Source organism: Hemicordylus capensis, chromosome 1 (assembly GCF_027244095.1).
Source record: "Hemicordylus capensis ecotype Gifberg chromosome 1, rHemCap1.1.pri, whole genome shotgun sequence".
In the NCBI taxonomy this organism is placed as follows: Eukaryota; Metazoa; Chordata; class Lepidosauria; order Squamata; family Cordylidae; genus Hemicordylus; species Hemicordylus capensis.
The window spans coordinates 304,397,644-304,414,504 of NC_069657.1; the positions used below are offsets into that span (position 1 = coordinate 304,397,644).

Below are 16,861 nucleotides of genomic sequence, written 5' to 3' on the forward strand. Positions count from 1 at the left end.
GCATCAAATCAGTGAACTTAAGCACACATGGGTTTGAGGCTGATATATCTTATTTGCTCAACTTCTGTTAAGTGCAAGATGTATATGTTTTTCAGACCACACACAACTCGTCCTCAAGTGGTTATGTGTAACTCAAACACCTGTGCATTCATTGCCTGGAGAAATTACCAAAAAAACCCCACATACCCACTACATCTATTTCTCAAAGTCTAACTCCAGTTCACTTACCATGGCATTTATTTGCTCAGTGGAGTGTAACATTTAACAGGTAGGCTTAAAATGCCAGCCATTAAAAAACATCTTTCCAAAATTCCTGGTTCTTTCTCAATCTCATACCCTCATTTTTCATGCCTATGCAATAACCTAAAGCGATGGCTAACTACTTTACACTCTTACATCTAGCTAAGTTAAGGCAGAAGCATTTTGACTGCCAACATCTGCCAAAAGTGTAATAAAGAAAACTCTTACTTGTCTGCTGTTGAGTAACAGCTGATCCCAGAAAGCCCAGAAAACAGCACATACAAAAGAAAATGGGATAGTGCCTGTAGGTAAAGAAAGACAGCATAAACAGGAATGCACACTGCCTAGTAATGTCATCCACTTTCATCTCCTCGTCATGCAGATTAAACCCATAAATACATGATTTACAGCTTTGCTAGTAGTTGGCAAGCAAAGCACTTTCAAGTTTCCAGTTTGTATCATTTTCCCCAGTGCAACAAAAAGGGATCGGAGTAGTTGTCTCAGACTGTGACCAAAATGAGGCCGAAGGCTCAGCTGGCAAAGAGAGGGTTAAAGGCAATCCACTGAACTTTCCCCCCTTGCTGCTCTCATTCAGAAAGACACCCAATTGCTTACCAGCTGCTCTTCATTTTCCCACCCTATCTTGGCTTTAGGTAGGTAGATGACTGGATTCAATGCTCTGCCTTTGGTCCCATCAAAGGAAAAGGAAAGGTGTCCCTGCTGGAGTCAACCCTCTCTGCCCCTTGCACAGCGTCTGTGGGGACTGACGCTTGAGGGCTGTTTTAATAATCCGGATGCAAAGTGGAGGTAGGCACTGGACAAGCTTACGTGTGCTAGAGGGATGTGAGGGAGGAATTTAGCTGGGATATAAAAAGGAGGGGGGAGAAAAGGAGGGATGTGGACATAAGAAGAACTCAAATAACGTTGCCCAGTAAGCGAGATGGCAGGAAAGCAGAGCGGGGGGGGGCAGGGTTACAGCCTGGAAGTGACCCAGGAAGATTATGTATATTTTGGCAATTCGACTAATCTGGATAAGTTCAAACACTCCAAATGTTTGGTGGGTGGGGGGATGTTCCTTTCTCACTAACTTCTAACTTCCTAATGAGGCAGTCTCAGCTGCAGAGAACTTTTGCTGAACAGAAGCAGACAGTTTATGAAGGGTTCACAGCTTAAATATGAATCCTGACACACACACCCCCAAAACCGCCAACAACCCCCAGATTACCTAGTTCAATGGATTATCATTTCTCTGCCCCAGCAAGTTAGACAATCTATTACTGGAAACACTTTAGAATAGATAAATTTTAAGCACACATTTCTCTTTAAAGCTCAAGAGCCTACTATGGTCAGGCAGACAAAGACCCAGATGTGCCACTGAGAGAAGTAAGTCAGATAAATGTTATTCACGTACAGCAGATGGAGGCCTGAGGGTGAGATGAGATGGTGTTTGCCTAAAGCTGCCTAGTGTCCACACAGCTGAAAAGGGTTTTTTATTTATTTATTTATTTATTTATTTATTTATTTATTTATATACTGTTTTTCATTAAAATAATCTCAGTTTACAATATAATTAAAACAAAACAATGCATAATTAAAATACAAAGTACAGATGATCTCAAAAATTAGAATACATCATACAAAAGTATATAAGAACAGAAGTACATAAGAACAGCCCTGCTGGATCAGGCCCAAGGCCCATCTAGTCCAGCATCCTGTTTCACACAGTGGCCCACCAGATGCCACTGGAAGCCTACAGGCTGAAGTTGAGGGCATGCCCTCCCTCCTGCTGTTATTCCCCTGCAACTGTTACTCAGAGGCATCCCACCTTTGAAGCTGGAGGTGGCCCACAGCCCTCCGACTAGTAGCCGTTGATAGACCTCTCCTCCATGAAGTTATCCAAACCCCTCTTAAAGCCATCCAGGTTGTTGGCTGTCATCTTGTAGCAGAGAATTCCACAAGTTGATTATGCATTGTATGAAAAAGTACTTCCGTTTGTTGGTCCTAAATTTCCTGGCAATCAATTTCATTGGATGACCTCTGGTTCTAATGTTTTGTGAGAGGGAGAAAAAAATTCTCTCTATGCACTTTCCCCCTAAAAAGTGTCAAGGAGACTGAGCAGCAGATTTCAGCCAGGAAAGCATTCCAAAGCCTGGGGGCAATGACTAAGAAGGCCCTGTCCCGTGTGTTCGACAACAAAGCCTCTCTCACCATTGCCATGCAGAGCAGAGCCCCCTCTGATGATCTGGCCAAGTGGGCAGAAACCCTTGGGAGCAGGCAGTCCTTCAGATATCTAGAGCCCAAACCATTAAGGGCTTTAGAGGTCAAAACCAGTATATGAACACATGAAGCTGCCTTGTGCTGGTCAAGCAATTGGTCCATCCTGCCATGTACTTACTGTAACTGGTAATTGCTCACCAGGGTCTGCTGGAGAGAGATCTTTCTCATTGCTGCTGCCTGAGATGCTTTACCTGGAGATGCCTTCAAGAGGAGAGCAACCAAGGTGGCGAAGGGTCTGGAGTCCAAGTCCTATGAGGAATGGTCGAGGAAGCTGGGTATGTTTAGCATGGAGAACAGAAGGAGAAGGGGAGATATGATAGCTGTCTTCAAATGTCCGAAGGGCTGTCACATAGAAGAAGGAGAGGGCTTGTTTTCTGTGGTTCCTGAGGGCAGGACTAGAACCAATGGGTTGAAATCACAAGGAAGCAGATTTAGGCTAGACATTAGGAAGAATTTCCTAGGTAAGAGCTGTTCAACAGTGGAATAGTCTGCCTTGTGCAAGAGTGTGCTCAGGGGTGCTTTAGCAGTTCCCTGCACTGAGCAGGGGTGAAGGCCTCCAAGGTCCCTTCCAGCTCTAACATTCTGTGGTTCTCTGATTCCACCTCTGAATTCCACCTCCAGCAAGCAACACATGGGCTCTGCCACTGAGCTACGGCTCTCCCCAAACAAGATCTGAACCAGGACCTGTCCCATAGCCAATACACCACACCACATCTCACATACAAGACTTTGGTATGGAAAGGGCCTATAGTGCAGGAGCTGTCCAACTGTCCTGAGAGAAGATGGTAGGGGGAAGTGCCCTGAGCTCATGTTTGGTAGCAGGAGACTCCAATGCAAGATTACACCTTTTTTGAGGGCAATGGTTTTCAAACTTTTCTCATGATCCAGTTGAAGACAATCACTTGTCCCTGTGACAAAGAAGGATAATTGATTATCAGAAGAGTTTTCATGGAACCAAAATAGGGCAATACATGCTAGAGTTTATTGACTGTGTTCCACAGCTTGTGTCTCCACATCAGTGAGTGGGGAAACATTCTCATTAGTTGACTGGCTGCACTGAAACTGCTACGTTGCGCATGCAGCGTGTAAGCTTAAATGTAGCAATCTTACAAGAAACAAGCTATTAATCCTGTATCTGCTTGACTATAATGTTGCTTTAAAATGGTGTGGACAATATTTTGAGAGTTCATCCAAAAAAAACCCCCCAAAAACCCTTTCTGCGACCTAGTAGCAGGTCACAAGCCATACTCTGAAAACCACAGCTCTAGCGGGGAAGTCGAACTGTGTATGGAATAGGATCCGGCATTCCTTGGTACAATGGATGCTGGTGTGCTTTGGCTCTGCAACGTGACTGGTAGAGCCTCATGTTCCCAGGTGATTATGAAAGTTGTACAGATTTTCAGGATGTACACGTCCACACAGGGTGGCTGTCTCCCTGATAAGGAGACAGGAAACACTTCTGCTGGCCCTCCCTGAGAGTCAAAAAGGCAAAAAAACGATGTGTTCATATGAAACAAGCTATTTTATAGCTGCTTTCCTCATATACAACAGGAAATCTTATGTAGATTAACTAAAGGTTTATTCAGCAACAACTCCATTTTCTCCTTCTCCCCCCTTTCCATTTTTGACTCCACCCCCACCCCCACTTTCTCTACATGATCCCCACTGGGACAAATTCTACATGTGTATATGCATGTATGTGTTTATACTGATATCTACCCTCAGGGTAGATTTATTTGATCTGGATTGTGTATTTGATCCAAGATCGCAATAAACTGAACTGAACTTTAGTTATTTTAATTTGAACTTTTCTATGGTTTAAATTGTTGTTTTTTAAAATTGTTTTGTATTAATGTTCTAAACCACCTAGAGACTTCAGTAGTGGGCGGTATACAAATATGCTAAATAATAAATATATAAATACCCAAAGCACGTTTTTCCCAGTGACCATTGGGATATTCTACTGGAGTCAAGGGGGTGGTAAAAATCTGTGATTTATCAGATACAACATAAGCCATACAGTGCGATTACAGTTTCAATGTGTTTGTCCATACCTGACCACCAAAAACTTTCTCTAATTCACCTTTTAGTCAAGATCATGCCCAGGTGACCTTCATGGGTAATTTTGATCACTTTTGCTTGTAAAGAGGTTTGGCACCACCAAACAATCAGTCCTCAGCACCAGCGCATTGAGAAGAGAAAGCTCGCTCGCTACAGAATGTATGGTTGAAGATACTCAGGTACCTTGTTTATGCACGGACATCCATTAGTTATATAAGGTTTAAGTTCAGTAACCACTTGATCAGCACTGAAGGCCACTTTCCATTCAGAAGATGTAATCGCTCCAACAGTGGATGAAGCTATTTGCACAATTACTACTCCTTCATCCTCGTCTTCTGGGATCTCCTCTTGGCCTGGAAGTGTAAGTTGAGATAAACAATCTGCTGTTGTATTCCGAAAACCTGGAAGATATTCCACCTGGAAATCAAAATCCATACGTCTGGTGATCCATTTGACTGTTCTTGGGGTTGCTTGACTTGATCCCTGAGTAATAAATAAAGCAGACAGGAGTTTATGGTCTGACCATAAAGTGAATTTTCTGCACTGTGAGTAAGCCCTGAAGTGCATTACTGCCCAAAAACATGATAGAGCTTCTTTTTCAATGACAGAATATATCTTCTCTAGTGCCATAAGCACTCTGGAAGCAAAGGCAATTGTAACTTCCCTGTCCCCTTTTGCTGGGTCAAGACACACCCAAACCATATTCGGAAGCATCAGTGGTTACAATAGTGTGCTTGTTGATGTCAAAAGAAGTGAGAGCAGGGCTTTCAGCAATGGACAATTTGATAGTCTGAAAACTAGCCTGTCAACATGCATCCCAGTTAAATGCTACATTATTTTTAAAAAGAAGACACAATGGAACAACTTTGGAGGCAAATTATCTAATACACAGTCTTAAGAAAGAGCAAAGTGCATGCTTGTTCTGTGGCTCTGGTGCTTCCTAAACAGCTTTCACCAAGTCTATTTTGGGATGTATGGCACTCAGATATTGTGCATCACAAGTATGTCACTGAATGTGTGCAAAATTGACATTTCTCTGCAGAGATAGTAAGTCCATGATGTTGTAGTTTTCGTAAGACCTCTGTCAATTTAGCATCATACTCCTCAATGATTTTGCCATACACTAAAATGTCATCCTAAAAGTAAGTGATGCCATCCATAGTCCCCAAAATGGCATGCAAATGGCATGCAAATTGAAATACCGAAGCTGTAGAGGCTAATTCAAAGGGCAGTCTTTTGTACTGAAAAAGACCTGCTGGGGTAATGAAGGCCTTGTATTTGCGAAAACATTTGAGCAGAGGCATTTGGTGATAAGCTGAAGACAAGTCCAAAGTTGTGAACACTGAAGCCTCTCTCAGTATTGGATAATGGATGACAATCAACTACCATGGTGGAGTTCATATCTCTTGTACATTTGAAGTGTACCACACAAGAACAATGGGAGAAACTCATTCAGATTAATCAACAGGTTCTGTGATGTCAGCACACTGAAGTCTTGAGCTCCTCTCTAAGTGGTTGGCGCAGTGCTATGGGTATATTCCTCATTTTGTGTTGTACAGGTATTGCATTTGCCTTCATCTGAATTTTATGTTTGAAATGTATGGTAGCGTCAGGAATATCAGCAAAAACATCCAAGAAATCAGCTATCATATCGGTGTATGGATGTTCCATCGACTGTAATGAGGTTCCATGCTATTTGGGTCTAACATGATCCGTAGATCTTTCTGATGTCCCCAGCCCAATAGTGAGACTCTTTTTTTGTGACACATACATTTTCCCTTCTGCAGTACATCCTTTGTATTCCAAGTTGGCAGTGAAATATCAGTTTATGGCAATATGGGAACCTCCATATCCCTACGGGTGGATGTTTGAAAGCTTCAAGTGTAGATCTGATGTGATGAGGAGTCTCTTGTAAATCAGATGGGAAATTATAGTGTACGGAGAACCAGAATGAGCCAACATCCTCACTTCATGGCCATTAAGTTTAACGTGACAATGTGAAGAAGCTGGTTCTGACTCTGTCACACTTTAAACCCTGCCAGGAAGCAGTTCAGCTGCCTCATCCTTATCATATGGTGAATCAGTAATGGAGTATACAGCATACTTGCAAACTTTAGCAAAGTGCCCCCCCCCCGCCCCTGCTTTTTTTCACACCTGTTGCAAGTGACCTTCCATGCAGGACAGTAAGGAAAATTGGCTTTATGGGCAGAGTCTCTTATGTTCTTAAATCAGTAAGAACATAAGAACCCTGCTGGATCCAGTCCTGCTGGATCAGGCCCAAGGCCCATCTAGTCCAGCATCCTGTTTCGCACAGTGGACCACCAGATGCCACTGGAAGCCTACAGGCAGAAGTTGAGGGCATGCCCTCCCTCCTGCTGTTATTCCCCTGCAACTGGTACTCTCAGAGGCATCCTGCCTTTGAAGCTGGAGGTGACCTATAGCTCTCCAACCAGTAGCCGATGATAGACCTCTCCTCCATGAAGTTGTCCAAACCCCTCTTAAAGACATCCAGGCTCTTGGCTGTCACCATATCTCATGGCAGAGAATTCCACAAGTTGATAATGCATTGTGTGAAAAGTACTTCCGTTTGTTGGACCTAGATTTCCCAGCAATCAATTTCATGGGATGACCTCTGGTTCTAGTGTTATGGGAGAGGGAGAAGAATTTCTCTCTGTCCACTTTCTCCACACCATGCATGATTTTATAGACCTCTATCATGTCTCCACGCAGTCGTCTTTTTTCTAAAATAAACAGCCCCAGGTGTTGTAGACTTGCCTCATAAGAAAGGTGCTCTAGGCCCCTGATCATCTTGGTTGCCCTCTTCTGCACCTTCTCCAGTTCTACAATGTCCTTTTTTTGATGTGGTGACCAGAATTGTATGCAGTACTCCAGGTGTGGCCACACCATAGTTTTGTATAAGGGCATTATAATATTAGCAGTTTTATTTTCAATCCCCTTTCTAATGATCCCTAGCATGGAATTGGCCTTTTTCACAACTGCCACACATTGAGTCGACACTTTCAACGAACTGTCCACCACGACCCCAAGATCCCTCTCCTGGTCAGTCACCGACAGCTCAGATCCCATCAGCATATACTTGAAGATGGGGTTCTTCGTCCCAATGTGCATCACTTTACACTTGCCAACACTGAACCACATTTGCCCATTCACCCAGTTTGGAGAGATCCTTTTGGAGCTACTCAATCCGTTTTGGATTTCACTACCCGAAAGAGTTTGGTATCCCCTGCAAATTTGGCCACTTCACTGCTTACCCCTACTTCTAGATCATTTGTGAATAAATGAAAGCAGTACCGATCCCTGGGGGACCCCACTTCTTACTTCCCTCCATTGTGAAAACTCTTCATTTATACCTACCCTCTGTTTCCTGTCTTTCAACCAGTTAGCAATCCACACATGTATTTGTCCCCTTATCCCATGACCACTAAGTTTCCTCAGGAGTCTTTCCATCAATTTGCCTGGAATGGACATTAAGCTAACCAGCCTGTAATTTCCCATATCGCCCCTGGATCCCTTTTTGAAAATCGGTGTTACATTTGCTACTCTCCAGTCCTCCGGTACAGAGCCCGATTGCAGGGATAAGTTATATATTTTAGCAAGGAGGTCGGCCATTTCACATTTGAGTTCTTTGAGGACTCTTGGATGGATGCCATCTGGCCCTGGCGATTTGTTAGTTTTCAGTTTCAAGTAGCATTAGTAGCTCCTCCTTTCTTGTGCTGCCAATTTGGGGGGCAGTGCCATATGAGAAGATTGAGTTTGGAAGAATTTAGACTGAACAGTCTGGATATTAGGAGGTGAGTTTTGGAGTTGAAGAGCATTTTCCACCCTCCTAGCCACCTCTACAACTTTACTCAGGGTAAGTTTCCTTTCCAATAGCAGTTTTTAATGCAGTTTGGAGCAGTTCAGTTTCATAACAATCTGATCCCTGATCAATTTATCAGTAAAGTTGGTTACACTTAACCAGTTTGTGTACACTTAAGGCACGCAATGCTGTGATATACTGATCAATAGCTTCACCAGGCATTTGGGATCTAGAATAGAACTTGTAACATTCAGCAGTCACATTCAAAGTCGGTTTGAAATGATCATCTAAGGCTTGAAGAGCAGCTTCATGGAATCCCCTTCCAAGTTGTCAGGAAAGGGCAAATGATTATATATTCTCTGTCCTTCAGGGCCCAGGCAGTGAAGCAATATAGCTTGCTGCTTTGCTGGAATAAAATCAGGGCTCTGTATAAAGAGAAGGTAATTGCAGAAATAGGACCTCCATTGTTTTGAGGGAAGAGCAGGTTCTCCTGGGGTGGACAAGAAAAAAGGTGGGATCTGAGTCATCTTGCCGTGGGCATGCAGTGAGCAGAGTCCAGGATAGATAAGGGGAAAGTACCTTCAGGGGTTGTGCAGGAAGCTGGAGAAACAATCAGCAGCAGCAGTAGAAAAAACACAGTTCAGGAATGGAGGCCCAGTGATGCAATAAAATGAGGTTGCAGGGACATTCACAAGCTTTGCAGACTCACATGCTTAGCTGGTTCAAAATCTCGTCACCAAATGTTGTATAGCTGCTTTCCTCATATACACAAAGAATTCTTACGTAAATTAACTTAAGGTTTATTCAGCAACAACTCTATTTTCCTTTTTCTCCTTTTCGACTCCACCCCTGACACTCTCTACAGGATCCCCACTGGGACAAACTTCTCAACAACACAACATAAAGTCCCCTCTGTCTTATGGCAGGAGGCTTCCAGGAAAAGCATCAGGTGGTGATGAGGTTGCACAAACCAAAGAGCTTTAGAAAGACCTGGCTGTAAGAGCCTTCAAAGTATTCAGCAGAGAAGGGTCCCTCTGTTCATGTTCAGACATATTACAATAAAATGTGGCTGGAGCAAACTGTGTCCTGATTCTCATGCTCTGTTTGAAATGTAAAATATCAAATAGGCACTGTCACTTTACTTGGAAGGATTGCTTTGGGGGAAGGCTATATATACATTAACTTTTTCCATTAGAATAGTGTCAGCGCCTGAGAAAAATCTCATGCCAGGCTCACTTGGAGCAAGTTATTAGTCTTGGCTGGATAGAACTGTTGTTAATTTTACCTTGGGCAGGATCCAGATTAAGTTAGTAATAGCTGAGTCCAACTGAAGTTTTGAGTTTTCAAATTAGACTGTATTTCCGCATGGATTTCAATGGTGCATAGTCAAAACTACTTTAGTTGCATCATAGGAACATAGGAAGCTGCTTTCTACCGAGTCAGACCATTGGTCCGTCTAGGTCAGTATTGTCTACCCAGACTGGAAGCAGCTTCTCCAAAGCTACAAGCAGGAGTCCCTCTCAGCCGTATCTTGGAGATGCCAGGGAAGGAACCTGGAACCTTCTACATGCAAGCATGCAGATGCTCTGTGGCCCCATACCATTAATAGCTTATAATTCTCATGTGTAATCTTCTATTCAAATGCGAACCAGGCCGGACCCTGCTTAGCATGCTTGCTACCACAAGATCAGCTCTCTCCTCCCCCCCGCCACACCATGCTCCTTGTCTGCAACTACATTGCAAAAGGATTTCTGTACTTTGTATGAACATGTTGATAAAACTGGATGTAAGAAAACCACCTTAAGTAGCACAGCGGGGAAAGGCTTGACTAACAAGCAGAAGGTTGCTGGTTTGAATCCCTGCTGCTACTATATTGGGCAGAAGCGATGTAGGAAGATGCTGAAAGGCATCATCTCATACTGCGCGGGAGGAGGCAATAGTAAACCCCTTCTATATGCTACCAAAGAAAACCACAGGGCTCTGTGGGCGCCAGGAGTCGAAATCGACTTGACGGCACATTTTACCTTTATTTATAAGAAATGCCATCCTGGGTGAAAACAGTATAGGAAGCTGCCTTTTTAATACTGATTCAGCCCATTGGTCCATTCTGTCTAATGGTAGCTCTCCGGGGTTTCTCCCGGCCCTCCCTGGAAATGCCAAGGGGGAAACCATGGACCTTCTGCATTCAGCACATGTTCTCCACTGCTCAGCTGCAGCCCCATCCCCTGGATGTGATCCCATCAGTGGCCCATCACACTTAGTATCCTAACAGATGCCAATATAACATGATTCTAGAGGAGGCCAGTGAGGTGACCCATGCTTTGTGTCACTCTCACCTCCCAACAGTGAGATTTTAGATTTTTTACTGTACAGCACCTAACACAATGTTGGTGCTAGACAAACAGTAGAAATTGTTATTGCTAGAACTGTAGCATCCAAGGACAAAACCACTGGAGTGGAAACACAGCAGGCTCAGAGATGATGGGACAAATTGAATTGTCAAATCAAATTGAATAGTCACATGATGGGCAAGAAACCGAACAGTCTAATTTAATAGTCACATCTTTATAGCTGAGTCTATAGAAACTGAATCTGCAAAAGTGATGTGAGCAGATGTGCATCAGGCAGGCTCAATATCACTTCCTTCCAAACTAGGAGAATTAGTCGGGGCCATTACTTGGGCTGCACAGCTAATGCCTGCTTTCCCAATCCATTCAATTAGTCAGACATTGCCCCACACTCTTGTGTGTTGATCCCAGATCATTCCTAAGAAACTACTCACACAGGGGACCCAGTATGGTTTTTTATAGCATGGAGGTTCAAGACAGTCAGGGTGTAATTAATGTTATGTAACCATATATCAAGCAGTGGTCTTTTTTGGACAACCTTGTTCTGAAAGAAATCAGATCACCAGAGAGAGAGAGAGAGAGAGAGAGAGAGATCTGTCTTCATTATTTTCTTGTTACCTGCCCTGGAACTCTGCCAACACAACATTCTTAACTTCCCCTTTGTGAGCTGCATGTGCTCTTAAAACCTTTTTAAAAAATTAAGAAATCAATCCGTTGCTGATGAAAGTATAAGTTGAAACATTTAATGAAAATTAGTTAAAAGCCTCATGGGAAAGGGAAAGAAAGGCAGCTGGATGTGTAGCAAGCATCCCACTGAGATTGTGGGCAGAGGAGAAGGGCAAGAATATTCCTCTTGCCCTGCTGCTCCCTGCCCAGTCATCAACTCCAGTGGTGACTGAGCAAACCACTCTACCTCTTACTCAGCTCATGAGGAGGAGGAGGAGGAGGAGGAGGAGGAGGAGGAGGAGAGCGTGTCAGCCACTTAGGACAGCTAATGCACTCTCTCCTCCTTTTGCAAGCTGGAGAGGGGAGGAAAAGGAGACAGGGGACAACAAATCAGAAGAACCATAGCAAATCTATTTCCCCAGATCTGCAGTCTGAGGTGATGAACTTAGTCTGCTTCATGGTAGGGCAGATTATGGGAACTGGGGAAAACACTGGATGACATCCCCACTAAGAAAGTGTCAGTGCAGTGAGACGACCAGAATAACAGCACTTCCAGACTAATCACACCAGTACACATGGGGGGAAGATACTTGACAACTTCCCATTCCCCAGGAAGCCCTCTCTGCCAGCCAAAAATATGTCCTTAAGGGCTGTGCCACTCACAAGGACATATTTCTGAGTGGCACAGAGAGCCTCCTGGGGAAAGGGTGGTAATCAATTGTCACCCTCCCATGTGAGCGCCAGTACAGTTGGTCAGGAAGAGCTGCTATTCTGATGCTCTCGCTGCACCAGTCTTCCTTAGTTACAATGTCAGGCACTAGTTTTTAGGAAGTTAGAGGGGAGGATAAACAGAATGGTCTGTTTTTGTTTGGTTCTTCTCTCTCCTACAGCACTTCTTATTAGACACACATCCGTCTTCATTTTTCTGAGGCTTTTTTTTTTAATCCTTTGAGTTTGAGGTCCATTTATTGATTTAAAATATTTATACCCTGCCCCTCCAGTACACGAGGCAGCTCACAACATTAATACAATAGATACAATGTAAAATTAAAAAAAAATAAAGTTTAAAAAGTTGAAAGACCAGGCTAAAACCACATTTAAAATTCCATTTTTGTAAAGTTTCAAATTAAAAGTTATTAATAAAAAGCTAAAAACTGAGAACTATAAAAAGAACCTACCCGATATAAGCAGCAGATAAAATGTTTAAAAGCCTCTTTTAAAAGCAGTGTTTTTAATTGTTTTTAAAAAACACATTGAGGGAGGGAGCATGGCGAAGCTCTTTGGAGAGGGTGTTCCAAAGCTGAGGGACTACAATCAGATCTCTGTTAGTTGCAGGGCCTGAGATGATGAGTGGGGGGCCTGGCAGCTTCATATGGGCAAATACAGTCTGACAGCAACCCTGGTCCCAGGCTATGTAGAACTTTAAAGGTCAAGACCAGCACCTTGAATCTAGCCCAGAAATGGACCAGTAACCAATGAAGCAGCCACAGGATGGGTGTGACACTCCTGGAGCAACTTGTGCCCATGAGCATCCTTGCAGCAGTGTTCTGGACCAGGTGAAGCTTCAAGGGCATCCTGACGCAGAGTTTATTTCAGTAATTGCTCTCATCCCACCTGCAGAACAACACAATTTACTTAGAAATGGCTGAGACCTGCAGAGCATGCATTTAAGGAGGCATGAGCTACAATTCCATGAACACTCACCTAGGAGTAAAGGTAAAGTAAAATGTGCCGTTGAGTTGATTTTGACTCCTGGCGCACACAGAGCCCTGTGGTCATCTTTGGTAGAATACAGGAAGGTTTGACCATTGCCATCTCCCGCGCAGTGTGAGATGATGCCTTTCAGCATCTTCCTATATCGCTACTGCCCGATATAGGTGTTTCCCATAGTCTGGGAAACAAACCAGCAGGGATTTGAACCGGCAATCTCTGGCTTGCTAGTCAAGTCATTTCCCCACCTCCCTGAATTCAGTAGCACTAATCTCTGAGTAAATATGCATATGATTGGACAGTAGATTAGATGAAGCCTACTCTACTTCAAAAGAAGAGGGCAGCAAATGGGTCTAATGAAATTAAAAATTATAGTCAACCGTGATCTCAGCCAACTGTACTGAAAAGACAGTCCATTCATAAATATTCATAGAGTGATAGAACCAGACATTTACTTTTCAGTACTCTTTGGTCTCTACAATGAACTCCAACACACACCTTCTCCCTCTCTTGCTCTCTCCAAATATAATAGTTCTCTGAGTCTGACTTCAGCTCAGATGGGCTCCCCCACTACTTACTCTGAAGCTAGCCACAGCAAGCAACACTCTGCAGTCAGCTGCTAGATCCTAGAGAGCACAAACCGATTACACATCTCTTTTTACAATCAGTCAATCATCCTTGACTACGATTGATTGTTATTTTTATGTTTTGCTTAATTATCCCTTTTCGGGCTCAGCCCCATGTGGCTAATCTTTGGAAAGGGGATGTCTAGCCCCTGCTGCTCCCACCATTCCAAGGCCCGTGCACTCACATCCTTTTCTTAGGACAAAACTAGACATTTTTTAATGCATGTCATTTGCCCTTTCATGCTCACCCCCCACCCCCAAAATAGCCTCACAGGGGCCGCTGATCTGGACCAGGACGACAGTTTTGGGGAAAGGCATTTGCTGTTCCTCCCTCACTGCAGTACCAATGGAAATCATGCCCTGCCAACAAAGCTCACGTTTGCCCCAAGAGTCACACTGCAATTGGTTCCCTCACATGCAAGATTTCCCGTTTCATTTAAGTGGAGGGGACAGCTCTTTGGAGGCATTCCTTGGTTTGTGCCAACTCTGTTTTAATTTCTTAGGAGATCAAGAAGTATATTATTCATTTCTGTAAAAGGTGTCAGCCACTGGCAGCTTGTGTGCTGAAAATAGTTTCCTGAGAGGATACCATCTGGTTTTCCAGCTGCTGCCCCCTATCTCTCACTTCCTACCCTCCACACTTCTTGAAATAGCTTGGAAGAAGGAAGAGGTGGTGCAATGGAGAAGGAACTCTCCTCTCCCTGTTGCACCCTGGAGGTGTATCACAAGCCATCTCTGTCCAAGGTATACACACTTCTTCCCCTGTTCCATTATGAGCTCTGCAGGTTATGCAAGTTTCTGTGGTGTTTATTAAAATCTACCAAATCTATTTGACCAGAGACCACAGCAGGGTAGAAAAAATGAATTTGTGTATTTCAGGCAACTATGGCTCTATCAAACTTCAAGGTCCAAAAAACAAACACTGTGGTACCCCTCAACTGCCTCTTCCTTTCTGCCTTCCCTTTGAAAGAGGTGGAGGGAGACAGACAAGAAGGGAGACTGAGAATGGGGCATGCCAGGCAGAAGAGATCATTTGCTGTTATTATTGCTAGGGAGTCTGCTGCCTGTCCAAGGAGAAATGTTTAGAACATAATCAATGCAACACTAAGGTCAAATCTGGACATAACACAAAACCGGAGTTAAACGGGGCAGAGTTGGAATTCTGTTACAACCAAATTCGTGCAACCTCGACCTGCACTTTGCTTCACCAAACTCCAGTTTGAACTTTTGGTTTGCAGTAAGGTTCACTGCCAAGACCAGAGGTACGGCCGCCAAAGTGTTACATCCTAATGCAGATGGCACCATAACCACGGTTCCGAGCAGTTTTTGAAACTGTAATAATAGATAGCAAGGCGGGTCTCACGATCCGTGAGACCCACTTTTTCAGAAACTGCGGGGAGGGCTAAGCCCACTCTCCCCGCAGATGAGCAGGCAGGGAGCCCTTGGAGGCCGGATCGGCCGCCCACACAGTTGCTGGCTCCGTGACAGAGCCGGCAGGGGGTGAGGAAGCGGGGGCTGCGCAACCCCCGCAAGCCCCAGTATGCCCTGCACGAGCACACAGGGCATACTGGGGAGACCCCTGGAACCGTGAGGCGGCTTTTCGCCTCCCAGCCAGGGGTCTACTCGTGAGTAGGCGCTGTGCGAAGGCGCGCCGCAGCTACTTACGATTGTAAAAAACAGGTTTACAGAGTGCTCGCTCCGCAAACCTGCTTTTTACCAGGGGTTCCAGAGTGGGTTAGCCGCTCCAGAACCACCAGGCTCGGCTGTGAGCCCAGTGGTTCTGACGATCAGCAAAAATTGGACTAGCGGAGGCTAGCCCGATTTTTGCTGATCGTCAGAATAGCCCCAGCAGCTGGGCCAGGCGCAGAGCATCTGCGCCTCTAGTTTGGCCCAGCCATTTTCTCCTGTCCACTGCCACGTCATTTTCTCTCCACCCACCCACCGGTGCTTTCCCTCCCACCCACCAGAGGCCTCTGCCCAGCTAGCCCGTGGCAGCAGCCTCCTGCCAAATGTGGCTTTGCCCACTGTGCGGCTCCACTGGCCGGCTGCCTCCTCCTGCTGGCACAACATTACCCGCCAGCGTGGCTCCACTGGCTGGCCACCTCCTCCCACCGGCATGGCTTCGCCTCCTTGTCCTGCCTGTGTGGCTCCACCGGCGGGCCACCTCTGCCAGCCACCATGGCTGTTTACTTCCCCGTCCCCGTGGCTATCCGGCAGAGATAACTTTCTTGCGAAGGCTGCCACGTGTGTGATTAGCCACGGGTGTGTCTTAGAAAATTAAATATGTAGATGGTGGTGCAGACCTGCCCGGGATTGTGCCTGCTCCATGCCTGCAATGCTTCTTGCTGGCTGCCTCTCTGAGCACCAGCCCTGCCCCTATCGTCAGCTATCCAGCAATGTAGTAGTCCGGCAACAGGAAGGCCGCCATGTCCCATCCCAAGCTTGTCAGCCTGTCAAATGGCAAAGATACAGAGGGGAATTCCCCCTTCCCATTCTGTCCCTTGCTCCCCTCTCCTGACAAGCAGGAGGAAATGGGGACGGGATGGCAGGGTGTACATTAAAGTGCTTGGTTCCCTGAGAATAAAGTGACAATGATGTGTGTTCACAAGCACAAACACTCTAGGTCGCAACATAAGCAGGGCACCCCATTACAGTGCCAGGATGGGAACATTTGGTGGGGGTGGTTTCTGGGATCAGATTTGATTGGCAGCCCCAACTAATTCTTGAACAGCCAATTTCTATCCACCCCACCCACCCACCCACACAAATAAGTTGGGGAAGTGGGGTCCAGCCCCTTCCCCTTTAGGGACGTTTGTGCTTCCTAGGCTTTCTCATGAGAAGGGCCAGGCAGCAGGAACAGTAGGGATATGCACGAACTGTTTCACAGGCCATGTTGGAGGCCTGTGAACCAGTTCGCTGGTCCGGCAGTCTGACGAACCGTCGGCAGGCGGGGTGGGTTGTACTCACCCCTCCCGCCGCTTTTACCCCTCCGGCGCTGTAGTTTTCAGCAAAATCTTTGGGGCAGCAGCGGTTCTCCCTGCCAACCCTGCCCCCTTGTTGGTGCCCAAATGCAGAAGTAACACGTGCATGTGACAGCGGGTGCATGTGCTTGT

At 45.2% G+C, this 16,861-nt stretch overlaps 1 protein-coding gene across 14 annotated transcripts in view; it reads right to left on the minus strand.

Moving 5' to 3' along the window:
• The window catches only part of COL9A1 (collagen type IX alpha 1 chain), a 205,032-nt gene that overhangs the window by 116,319 nt on the left and 71,852 nt on the right, over positions 1-16,861 (minus strand). For 11 of the 14 annotated variants that reach the window (XR_008314079.1, XR_008314080.1, XM_053286751.1 and 8 more), the window contains one exon: positions 469-542. Coding sequence is in view for 11 of the 14 variants with exons in the window: in XM_053286751.1 (XP_053142726.1) it covers positions 469-542 (74 nt within the window). In the remaining 3 variants the exon portion in view is untranslated. Of the gene's footprint in view, positions 1-228; positions 339-468; positions 543-855; positions 968-9,107; positions 9,238-16,861 lie in introns of those variants that run through there. The other 3 variants (XM_053286753.1, XM_053286752.1, XM_053286757.1) reach the window with 3 other exon arrangements.